Genomic DNA, 12,617 nt, shown 5'->3' with positions numbered 1-12,617 from the left:
TCGCATTCTGGAAAAAGTGAAACAGGGGCAACTACAACAACAACCCTCTGCCCCGTCAGAGTGAGTGGGCTCCGTTTGCTAAGAAGGGCTTGATTCCGCTTGATGACATTCTCACAATGTCATCCTGGCATTCAGGGTTCCTGCATTAAATACCTTTGAATATCTGTACGAAGCCCACAACAATGATCAGGCCCAAGGCGAGGAGTTTCCCTGCAGTGAAGATATCCTGGATGCGGGTGGCCCATCGGACGCTGGAGCCATTCACCCACGTCAAGAGTGCTGGAGAGCAGGAAACACAATTCCGCCCAGAGAGAGGTTTGTGCTACATGCGTCAAAGATCAAACCCTTTTATTTGAGCTTCTTATTTTTGAAAGAAGACAGAAAATGCCTAGACATCTAAAATGGGCTATACAGTGGAACCTCGGTTTTCAAACATAATCCGTTCTGGAAGACTGTTCGGCTTCTGAAAATTGTTCAAAAATGGAAGCATTCACTTCCGGGTTGTTGGCATTCGGGTTCTGAGTTGTTCGGCTTCCGAAGCGTTCAACAACCAAGGTTTCACTGTAGCACTGAACTCCATTTTATTTGTTTGTTTTTAAGAGAGAGAAGGGTTGGGAAAACCAGAGGATGAAGCTGCGGATCCAAAAGACAGCCTGGGCTTCATTGAATGAGTATTGTGTTTATGTACCCCTCTCACTCCTATTATCATTATCATTATCATTATCATTATCATTATTATCATTATCATTATCCCACCTGGGACTGAAGGTGTCTTACAGATCAAAATACAAAAGCACAGATGGAATAGAAAAATACTAAAAATGTTTTTTTTTTATGTTAATCATTGAAAACACCAATAAAACTGAATGTTAAGAAGGATGCTAGATCATAAACAATTGACCACCACTGAATTAGATCTGAATTTGACGATAAGTGAGATTAAGGAAAATATAAATTTTTGGAGAACTGCTAGATTCTATTTAAAGGAGCGGATGTAAGATTGTAAACAAGATGATAATTTGCTTGAAAAGATTTTATAAAGATGTAAGTGGAAGCGGGAGACGTGAGGGAGTCCAAAGAAGTGATGAAACTATGTTATGATATAAGTAATGTTGTTTGTTATTTATGTTTTATATTCAAAAAACCTTAATAAATATTTATATAAAAAAAAGAAAACACCAATAAAACTAAAACGGCACCAGCCCTTTCTTGGTTGAGGGTGTCTCTGCTGGAGAGTGGCCTCTCGGCAAATGTCGCTGGAAGCCCAAGGAAAAGGTTGCTGATAAATACTCACATAAACACACCATGGAAAGGACTCTGGAGGCATTATAGGGAGGGATGCAGTTGGGAAACACTGGCTGCAGGACATAGTTTGAAAAAGTCAGGGCGATCACAGCCAGGCTGGTGGGGTACATGATGAGGACTGCGCTCCATAGGAGGAGAAACCTGAAGCCAAGAGAAAAGGAAAGAAAAGGAGAATCTCTAGTTAAATGAGACGGCGCAAAGAGCCACGTTGGGCTACCGGCTCCTCCAGATCGGGTCATCCTGGCTGGCTTGCAGCAGCTTCCCTGGAGGTCAGAAAGGATGCAGCTATCGTCTGGAGTTCCTCTCCAGTTCTCATTTTTGCAGACTTAAATTCACTCCTCCACATTTCCACATCAGTTTGCTGATTCAGTTTCTTTTTTCAAAAATGTACAAGCCTTTTAGTGTAATTTTCTCCTAGTAAACACATTTTTGAGTGCAGTTTTGCCACATACATGCCACTTTAGAAACAAATTTCCCTAATATAAAGCATTGGATATGAATTGATGCATTCCCATGCACATCCCCCCCCAATACATGCATTAATGTGTCCTTTGCTGGGCAGGAGAACTGTGCTGCAACATTCAGGGAAGTGCAAATTTTAAGGGGAGCTGCCTTTCAGTTCATGGTCTGGCTCAAGAAGAATCTGGTCCAAAACAAGTGCTTTCCCATTAAATTATAAATCAAATTGATTTTCTCCCCCACCCCTATGTGGAGGTCAGATTGATAGCGGTCTTTACTGCACATTTCCTCTGCAGTGTTTATGGGGTAGTTACATGACGCGTTTATGGGGTAGTTACCTGCCTCCACCTGCATTTTCTTGACCTTTAAACGTCTCCCTTGCCAGATGTTCATTCATCTCACACTTCCCATGCATTTCCCCATCATATTGCATGCTGCCAAAGTCTGTTGCTGTTGTTTTTAAAAGTAAATTTGTTATGGAACGGCAACAGAGTGCCTTAATCCGCTTTAATCTCACAAAGGGAAAGTTCTGACATGCATTCAAATCCCTCCCACAAAATTTTGAGAGTCTGGAAGCATCCGGGATAAGGGGCCCTCTGATTCTCATAACAACAATCACAATCAGAAAATTGGGGGAGAGGGCAGCAAAACTGCACAGCATTCCTCCACCCAGGTTTGCTCCCCAAGAGCAGAGAGGGACCAGCAGCAAAGCTCTGAGGAACACCTCCCCATGCCCTCAATGAGTTGGCAAGGGCTTTATCTTAAGGAGAAGTGCTTTCTGAAGCTCCCCTGCTTTCTGAAGCTCCCCAACAACTTTGGTTGGCCCTCATGCATGTTCACTTCACCAAACCTGGCCCTCTTTGCCTTAAGGGAAGCCTTTGCAGAGCCTCATGCCCCCCCCCAACCACATTGTAGGGACAGCAGGAGGCATTTTACCTCAGGTGCCGAAATGTCTGGAGCCACCCCTGACTATAAGTCCCAGATTTTCTGACTCCAGTCAGAAAATTAGACTCATATTTTCTAAGTGGCAGCAATTGCAAGCCAATAATCATGGAAGGCCTCCTTCAAGTGTTAGTTTCAGGTGGTAGCCGTGTTGGTCTGACGCAGTCGAAATATATAAAAAAATTGTCCAGTAGCACCTTAGAGACCAACTAAGTTTGTTCTTGGTATGAGCCTTTGTGTGCATGCACACTTCTTCAGATACCACGAAAGCTTATACCAAGAACAAACCTAGTTGGTCTCTAAGGTACTACTGGATAATATATATATATATATATATATGCTTTCGTAGATTTTCACGGGTACAGGAATGCAGGTTTTGGTGTCCTCGGGTGTCTTCCCGTGTAAAAGTTGGGGTGTCTAGGCGACGTTTCGACGAGGTCTCACTCGTCATCTTCAGGCTGGTGCTTTCGGCTTCTTGTTACTGGAACAGAGCGGGATCTCAATGTTTGAGTTCCTATAAATACTGTAGAGGGGGTGTGGTGTCTAGCCTCCAATGTTCTGGGCAGAGAGGAAGTTCCCAGGCTAGTGTGCCTTTTCTTCTTTTGTTCCTTAATTACTTGAGAGATACCTTGAGTGATTTCTTGAGTGATATCCTGAGTACCACTTAGGTGGGTCATTAGGTGTGGATTAGTTGCTAAAGTCTTTGTGTCTTGACCTCTTGAACTTTGTGAAGAGTTTTCCTGAGAAGATGGCTGTATTGCACTTCCAAATTGCTCTTTAACACGGAACATCACCACAAGAGAATAATCATGGAAGCCATCGAGATAGAGAAACACCCTCACAACATGAACAAGCGTGACGACACATCCCGCTTGCCAGACATCTGGAAATTAGCCCTCCCCACAAAAACTGACACCAGATCCAGAGGCACACAGAACGCCAACACCATTCAACCACACCAGACCCAAACCCAGACCCTCTCCACAGATGAATTACTGACACCATCCAGTAGCCAATCCATGGTGGCACCTCCGGATGCTGCACCCCCCTGCAATCCCTACACAGATCTGGCTGACACAAGCCACAAAACCACAGCTCGCCCCTATACACGAAGCCAAGCCAAAGCACAACTAAGTGCAATACAGCCATCTTCTCAGGAAAACTCTTCACAAAGTTCAAGAGGTCAAGACACAAAGACTTTAGCAACTAATCCACACCTAATGACCCACCTAAGTGGTACTCAGGATATCACTCAAGAAATCACTCAAGGTATCTCTCAAGTAATTAAGGAACAAAAGAAGAAAAGGCACACTAGCCTGGGAACTTCCTCTCTGCCCAGAACATTGGAGGCTAGACACCACACCCCCTCTACAGTATTTATAGGAACTCAAACATTGAGATCCCGCTCTGTTCCAGTAACAAGAAGCCGAAAGCACCAGCCTGAAGATGACGAGTGAGACCTCGTCGAAACGTCGCCTAGACACCCCAACTTTTACACGGGAAGACACCCGAGGACACCAAAACCTGCATATATATATATATATATATATATAAAGTTTTAGTATTACTGAAGGATTTAAAGAAAGAAAGGGGGGAACTGGCTCCTCCCCGAGCCAAATCTGCTTATGATGCAACCCCTACTAATCTTCCTTTCCCCTTCATTTTTAGAAATAAAAAAATAAAAAAAATAAAAATAAGCTTAGGCAGGAATCTGAGAGTCATTATTGGAGCTGGGTGGTTTCATAAAACAGCTATTAAATGTGCAGGTTAATTAACTTCTGGTCAGAACAAGATTCTAAAAGTCATTTTTATCGGCCTGGAAATGTTTAAATGGAAAGGGTTCCGGAAAAGTGACCACCTTTTAGTTTTTGTATTAAGGTTTTTGCTACAAGGAGGGGGGAGAACTATGTCCTTGATTTCCTTGGAGGAAAGGTGAGGTACAAATTATAACAATAAATAAACAAATCTGTACAACTGGAAAAGCATGAAAGGGAAACGTGTATTTCCTTTATGGAATTACCTGTATTTTTCGCTCTATAAGACGCACCAGACCATAAGACACACCTAGTTTTTGGAGGAGGGAAACAAGAAAAAATATATTCTGAATCTCAGAAGCCAGAACAGCAAGAGGGATCGCTGCGCAGCAAAAGCAGTGATCCCTCTTGCTGTTCTGGCTTCTGGGATAACTGCACAGCCTGCATTCGCTCCATAAGACGCATACACATTTCCCCTTACTTTTTAGGAGGGAAAAAGCGAGTCTTATAGAGCAAAAAATACGGTAACTACCACAAAATCTGTTTTCCACCCCAATTTTTCCATTCCCGCCCCGCCCCCGGAAAAAATAGCAACCCCCGTCCCTGCAAAACTGGGTGGAAAAAACCCAGATGTGTTCCCTGGCCCAACACAGTTTTCCCAGTCTTCCTCCAGGCCTTCACAACTCTGTGCTCATCCCAAGGGCAAGTGATGTCAGGTCCAGCTCTCTCAAAAACTACTGTCCCTTTTTAGCCTCAATAAAAACAGCCTTGTGGAGACAGGGCAAGGTTAACACGATCTCCCTGTTGAGTTATTGCTGGCCTGAGGGTGGAGCTGAAGCCTTTGTCAGCCTAAACTTTTAGGAAACAACACAGAGAGCTTTGCCGCTTTTTATATCTCCATGTACGACTCGTCGTTTTGGCACTTTCTCAGATGCAATAAATATCAATTCCTGGGAGGTGAATGGCCCTGAAAATGATCAAGAGTTGCCGGCTTTCTTCTGGTTGTCCTTACAAAATCTTCACGCCATGATTTACAGGCTTTGCAAAATGCAACCTGCCTCCTGGTATCCTATGCAATTAGGATTGCACCTGCTCTTGGCCAGAGGAAATATTGCGGGGGGGGGGGAGAGGTAATCTGTCTTTATGCAGGTGCTCCCCTCCCCTCAGCAACATTGCATCAGCAGTTCAGGCTGTAACAAGAAACTCCCTAGCCACTTCATTCAAACACCAGTCAAAGTAAGGATGCTTGCCTCCAAACATGAAATAGGGTGTTTGGAAGAGGATTGTGCCAGGAATGGCTGCTCAGGCCTCCATGGCAACAAGGGAAATCGTGCAGCCTCAGGGAAGCTGCTGCAGCACAGTGTGGGGGTTAGAAGCCAGGAAGTCCTGGGTTCAAATCCAGAACTCAGTGGGAAAGCAATGATGCTTTGCATGGCAAAGGAATTCAATAATAATAATAATTTTTTTGTCGACATTATTTTATAAGTTAAGGGACTTTTTGCTCAATTTGATATTTTACAGGTGGTTATTTTATATATTGCTACTTGCTGTTATTTTTATTGATTACAGTTCACTAGATTTATCGTAATTGCTGAGAGCGAATTTCTGTTTCATTATTGTTTGTTGATATTTTGAGAGTCGGTTTTATTGTGTACCAAGATTTTCTAATGGATTTTTGAATATTGCCTTATTTGATATAAGCCAGGGGTCAACAAACTTTTCCATCAGGGGGCTGGTCCACTGTCTCTCAGACCTTGGGTGGGGGGCACGGACTATATTTTGAAAAATATAAACACCCTGCAAGCTGGTCCTGCGGCTGCCTCTGGACATGGAGGAGGAACGCACTCTGCACGCGCTCAGGAGTGCGTCTCGGCATCGCCCACTCACCTTGGGTTTGATCCCCGGCATCTTTCAGTTGATTGACAGGTGGGCGTTGTTTGGGGGGAAATAGAGCACCTGGTGGGCCAAGACTGACCCACTAGCTCTAGCTTCCTTGCCCCCTTTTTAGCAAAATATTGCCAGCTCCCTAGGCATCCTCAGCGCTGTCTCTTCCAAAGTGCTGGACCCACCACAGTCGATTGCTCAGGGGAGGGAGGAGCATGTGCCAATATAGCCCTCCTTGCAAGGTTGCCGTGAGGATGCTGTGAGACCCAAAAGATTAAGCGTCATGCTGCTAAAGCGCCACTTACCCAGCTAATTCACCGAAAATCTCAGAGACGTAGGAATAATCCCCTCCAGATTTCGGAATGGTGACTCCTAACTCGGCGTAACACAGCGACCCGAGGGCTGCGATCCCCCCGCCGAGCACCCAGATGATGAGAGCGAGCCCCACGGAGCCCGTGTGCTCCAGGACTCCTTTGGGGGAAATGAAGATGCCGGAGCCGATAATGTTACCTGGGAGGAGCAGAAGGCGTAGGAGAAGATGAATTAATATATAGGCATATCTTCTCATCTCGCTACTCTAGTATGCTCAATAACAACAATAGCAAGAACTTGAAGAGGAGAATTTGGATAGTACTTGGCAGACGTATTTTTCTTCAGCTACACCAAAGCCATAGGAAGCTGCCTTCTACCTGTTCAGACCATTTAGCATGGCCAGACCATCCATGAGACAGGCTGAAGCAGGTGCCTCAGGTGGCAGAATCCAATGGGCATCTCCGCAGACACAGACACCCCATTGCCGGATGAGCAAGGAGAAGCGGCTGAGGCGGCCTTTGGGTTCTGGTATGAGATCTTGCGAGAGCCTCATGAAATATCGCAAGAGTCCCACGAGATCTTGCAGGGATAGCACAAGGTCCCACGGAGCTCTCGTGAGATCTTTCCAAAATACAGAAGCCGTGACCCCAATAAGCAAGGCTTTGGCAGAGGCAATAAGGAAGGGTGTGTGTGAATATCTGGTGTTCGCGCAGGGCTGCACCTTCCCATTTCAGCAAAACAGGATGGACACATAGCTGTCAATTTTTCCCTTTTCTTATGAGGAATCCTATTCAGAATAAGGGGATTTTTCTTTAAAAAAGGGAAAAGTTGACAGCTGTGGATGGACCACCCTTGCCATTTTGGGTCCATCTAGCTCAGCATTGTCACCATCGTCACCATCAATCATATTTATATGCTGCTTAATGTTCAAAATCCCTAAGCGGTTTACAAAACAACAACAACCCCACAGTAAGGTAATGTTGAAAAAGAATAATGTACATACCACATTTAAGTTACAGATAGGTAGCTGTGTTGGTCTGCCATAGTCAAAACAAAAAAAAATTCCTTCCAGTAGCACCTTAAAGACCAACTAAGTTAGTTCTTGGTATGAGCTTTTGTGTGCATGCACACTTCTTCAGATATACAATGATACCACATTTAAAACTCCGAATGCAAAGAGATGCCTCAGTAAAAGCCATCAATAAAACAGTAAATAATAAAGCAGAACAATGTGGCGACCAGTTTAAATAGATAGGTCTTTAGGCAGCATTTGATGATGATGATGATGATGATGAAAGCTTGCCACTGTTTCTGTCTCATGAACAGCACATGTAAGGGTGACTGACCTTTGGCCATGCTGTCTGGTGCAGATGAGAGTCTAGCAATAGCTAGACTTGTCAACAGTGACTGGCAGCCATTCTCTAGGTTTTCAGACAGCTTTACCTAGATATGCTGACGGCTGAACCTGGGGAACATCTGCCTGCAAAGCATCTGCTGTACTGCTGAGCTACGGCGCATCCCACTCTGGTATCCTCCTAGTGCTTCGGACTCAGACACCCATCAGCTCCAGTCAGAATAGGACCCAGCCCTATAATTCGCCACTCCCTAAGCTGGACTGACACCAAAATCTGCTATAAAGGAAAGCCCTAAGCAGACAATAGCTATTGAAACAACTACTGGATGCTTTTCAAGGAAGATCCTAGGATCATTTGCTTGGCGCTCAGGCACTCAGTAAAAGGCACGGGATTTAAGAAATTGTTTTCATGACTGCTGTGAGTAAGACAGTCAATGAAAGAGGAGAACTTTCTCAGAATGACAAAGAAAGGAGGTGTTAGGAAGAGGTGGAAGAACTTTAATCTCACAGCCAAATGGCTTTTCTGGCGAAGGTTTTAATCCGGACGGGGAAAGTCTAATTAATATTCAGAAGAACCTTCTCCAAAGGAAGACGGTCAACCTGGGCGGAATGCTAAACTAGGCTGAGGAAACCTGGAACCAGGACAGCTATGCTAATAGGTTGGACCCTGTGCAGTGAGGGGAGGGCAGCAGGGTCAGGGCCTGCCTTTCAAGAGCGGTGGGTTACGTAAGGAGACTCTCAGAGGGAGCAAGTAGATTCCCCAGACCCAAACCGCGGCTTGGAGCAAAATGCAACTGTGCTATAATCAAGCACGTACATGCATTTTGCTCCAACACCCACCCACAACACAGAGATACACAGCATTTCTAAATTAATAAATAAAATCATAGAGTTGGAAAGGACCCAAAGAGTCATCTAGTCCAGTGCAGGAATCACAGCTAAATAAATACCGTACATAAGATTTTGTGTTGCACAGAAGCCCAGGGTGGCAACAACAGTGTAGTAAAACAATGCCATTAAAACACACTAAAAACAGTTACAAGCATCTAAAAATGTCAAAGGAAGAGTACAATGCCCTGGCAGCAAAGAATTTTGAAGTTGCCAGGAACAGTATCTTTCAGCCATCCATTGTCTGGGTGACTGGGAAGGTTTAAAAATTCCTTGTGTGTGTTAAGAATGAAGGGGGTGAGATGCACCTCTCACAGAAGGGGAACAGCCACTGAGAAAACGCTGCCGTGGCTCTGTGCCGACCAGGCAGGACCTAACAGTGCCACCAACAGGGTAATTTTCACAGGTCAGGGTGTTTATTTTACATTTCCTCAACTTCCAGGTCAGCAGCTGTGCCGCTCTCCTGCTGCAGCAAAGTGTCAAGGAGTCTTGTGCCACTCAGAAGCCCACACAGCCACCCAGCTGTTCGTATTTAAGATGTCACAAGACACTTTGTTGTTTGTACCCGTTACTTCAGCAACCCTTTCTGCCACATTATTGAAAAGCAGGCCAGGAATACTGTTTCTGCTGATTTGATGGGACTGAAACAATCAATGTGAGCTGCTTTCAACCATTTGGCGCTGAACACAGACACACCCTTCTTAAATTTCGCAATCCTGTTTTATTGGGAATACATGCAAAAGATACTGTAGAAAGGGTGTGTCATCTACTGTCAGATCTTTGCTTTTGTTGTGACTTACATGGTCTTTCTTTCTGAAGAAATCTCAGAGAGAGAGAGAGAGCAGAGAGAGAGAGAGAGAGAGAGAGAGAGAGAGAGAGCTATAAATTGTCATTGTGATGATGACTTTAATCATTTATTTTATTGCTTGAGTTTTATTGCTTCCTTTTGTTTTATTTTTGTTTGTTGTTTTAACTGATTCTAGCTTCTATTTATGATGATTGATATACACAGTACTTTCAATATTGGCATGTGTGAATGCCTGATCTGTTGAGATATATCCCCAAAACCACTTACAGAGATTGATGGAGGCATCTAGTCTTGAGATATATTTTTCGCCTTTGGCCATAAGCAACAAATGTTTCACCCAATTCATGCAACTTTCTTAGGATTCCTTGCTTACTTCCACATTTGTGTGTGTATGGGGGGGGGGGATCCACCATGTGGACAATAATATATGGATATGGGGCACCCACATCCCATGTAATGTTCATGTCAGTTGTGTAGTCTGGGAGACCTACTGGGAGGATCTCAGAAGTGGCAACAGAATCTTCAGCCCAGATCAGTGTTTGGTGTGGGCCTCGGCCACAGTGCTCCTTAGTGGTGGGGGTCAACCCCACAGCTGAAATCCCCTCCATATCCTGCTTTCACTTCTGGGCTAAGAACAGGGTACCAAACAGAATCGCCCAAGGGGCCAGGTTTGGCTCAAGCACAGCTAGCTGCTGATCCCGAACTTAGGTTATAAACAGAAGCAAGGATGGGGAGGGGCAGAAATCCCAAGCCCGAAATGAGCAGATGTGTGAGGCTTCGTCTCCATCTGCTGGCCCTAGAATGAAAACCAGCCCCCTGGGCTTACACAGGAATCTTTGAAGAGGAACGTTGGGAATTCACTAGCCAAGCTTTTTTCCTTTTTTTGTTTTTGACGCTGGAAAATTTCTCAAGGCAAGGGAATTCTCTGCCATCTAAGAGAATGTCTGGGGGAGAGCTTTTCACTTTCCCCGCTCTTGTTGATGTGAGCAGTGGCGTAGCGTGGGGGTGCAGGGGAGCCGGCCGCACCGGGCGCAACATCTGGGGGCGCTTGCTTGCACTCGCAGCTCTCTGCCCCTACCTGGCTCACTCAGGGTTAGGGGGTGCAAATTACTTGCCTTGCCCCGGGTGCTGACAACCCACGCTACGCCACTGGATGTGAGTGAAATCATATGAATGAAAGTGAACCGGGAGGGGAACACTAAAATGTCATTAGCTGATGCATTAGCTGATGGTTGGTGCTTTGTGGAGCCCCCTTTCCCAAGATCCAGCTGTTGCCTGATCATCGCACCTATGCATGGCGCTCCATGAGACTCGACAATAATCAACGCTGGCAGAGCTTGCTCAGGGCTCTGTGCCCCTGCTTTCAGCTCAGACAACATCTAACCCTGACCCACACCCATATGAATGGCATCAGGTGGGAGGGCAAGAGGGTCCTCAAAACTGTCACAGAAGAAGAGTGCATAGTTAAACTATGGAGGCAGTGATGGTCACCAAGTTAGATGGCTTTAGAAAAGCATTAGACAAATCCATGGAGGAGAGGGCTATCGATGGCTACTAGCCATGACGGCTATGCTCTTCCTCCATAGCTGGAGGCAGCAAGCTTCTGAACATCAGCTGCTGGAAACCACAGGGCTCACAACCTTGCTGGTTTCCCACAGGCATTTGTATGGGCCACTGTGAGGATAGGATGCTGGACTAGATGGGCCATTGGCCTGATCCAGCATTCTATTATTACGTTCTTATGAGAGTCCCAAGGGGAAGATGGAGAGGCCTGCAGATGCAGTTGTTAGACCATCCAAAGTGCTGCTACACTTAACCCATTTGCAGGCCACGATAGGATGGGGAAATGCGGCAAAAATGAACTAAAGCAACACACACACACAAAACGAAACACTGCAGACATGCCGTCAGCAACCTTGGCAACACTACAACCGCCCACCAATCTCAGGCTGACGCCCCCAGACAATACAGGAGGAGCAACACAGTTACCGCCATTGCTCTGCCAACAGCAGTCCTGATCAGAGAGCAAACCAAAGCTGCTCTAAACTGTAGTATTTCCTGTATGCCTGTAAAACTCAAACCATGGTTTGGAGTCTGAACCATGGTTAGTGTAAACTGTGGTTTGCCATGATGTCTGAACTGAGCCTTCATCTTCATTTGCCCATTCACTGAAAGAGGTTTTAGAGAGGGTTGATCTTAATAACAGGATGTGATAAATGAATGAACTTCCCAGTGTCTTAAAATGCGGCAACCATGTTCTCCTCGGTGCGCCAGGCTGGGGGGGTGGAGCGGGCGGGTGAAGAAATAGGCAAACCCAGTAGCTGTGTACCCTCGATGCTAAAGAAAAGCCTTTTTGTTCCTAACAACTTTGAGAAATTCAGCCACAAATCGTTCAAGAGCCGTTCATTCATGTGAAAACACGAGCCCTGTAGCCCTGCCAAAGTGGAGGAGAACTGAGGTGATCCGCTCCAGAATTCCTAGTCACGCAAGTACACCCATTTAGCCTTGGTGGCACCGTTAATCTATGACACACGCAGTGTGTTTCGGGGCGTGCTCTTATGCTGGGGGGGGGGGGAGAGAATCTATAGTTTCCAGCAGGATAGAAGTGCCATTTCACTCTCGCGACTCAGTGAACAACTGCAGCTTCCCTCAAAACGCACAACATGCAATACGAAGGAGAATTAAAATCTCCCTAGCTAGGAGTGGCGTCCATCATGTTGTGTGCTTTTAAAGCACTTTAGCCAACTCTCTGATCTAGGTTAAAGTAAGGGAACGTGATTGGCAGCTGCCCTCTTCTCCTGGACTCCTGTGGAAAAACACTCTTGGATAATGTGCTTATGAAGGATTATAATGCTATTTTTCAAATAGGACCACTCTTTCCTCGTAACCTTCTTTTTCATTTCTTGCTTTG

At 45.4% G+C, this 12,617-nt stretch overlaps 1 protein-coding gene across 1 annotated transcript in view; it reads right to left on the bottom strand.

The window, feature by feature from the left end:
* SLC7A10 (solute carrier family 7 member 10) overlaps positions 1 to 12,617 on the bottom strand; it is a 44,407-nt gene that overhangs the window by 10,559 nt on the left and 21,231 nt on the right. Inside the window, 3 exon segments of the mRNA XM_083753066.1 lie at positions 154 to 279; positions 1,295 to 1,446; positions 6,650 to 6,854. Coding sequence (XP_083609192.1) covers positions 154 to 279; positions 1,295 to 1,446; positions 6,650 to 6,854 — 483 coding nt within the window.

The sequence above is a fragment of the Podarcis gaigeae genome (genome assembly GCF_964106915.1).
Source record: "Podarcis gaigeae genome assembly, chromosome: 8".
Classification (NCBI taxonomy): Eukaryota; Metazoa; Chordata; class Lepidosauria; order Squamata; family Lacertidae; genus Podarcis; species Podarcis gaigeae.
Note: the sequence above shows the minus strand (reverse complement) of the source record. Positions and strands in the feature narration are given on the sequence as shown.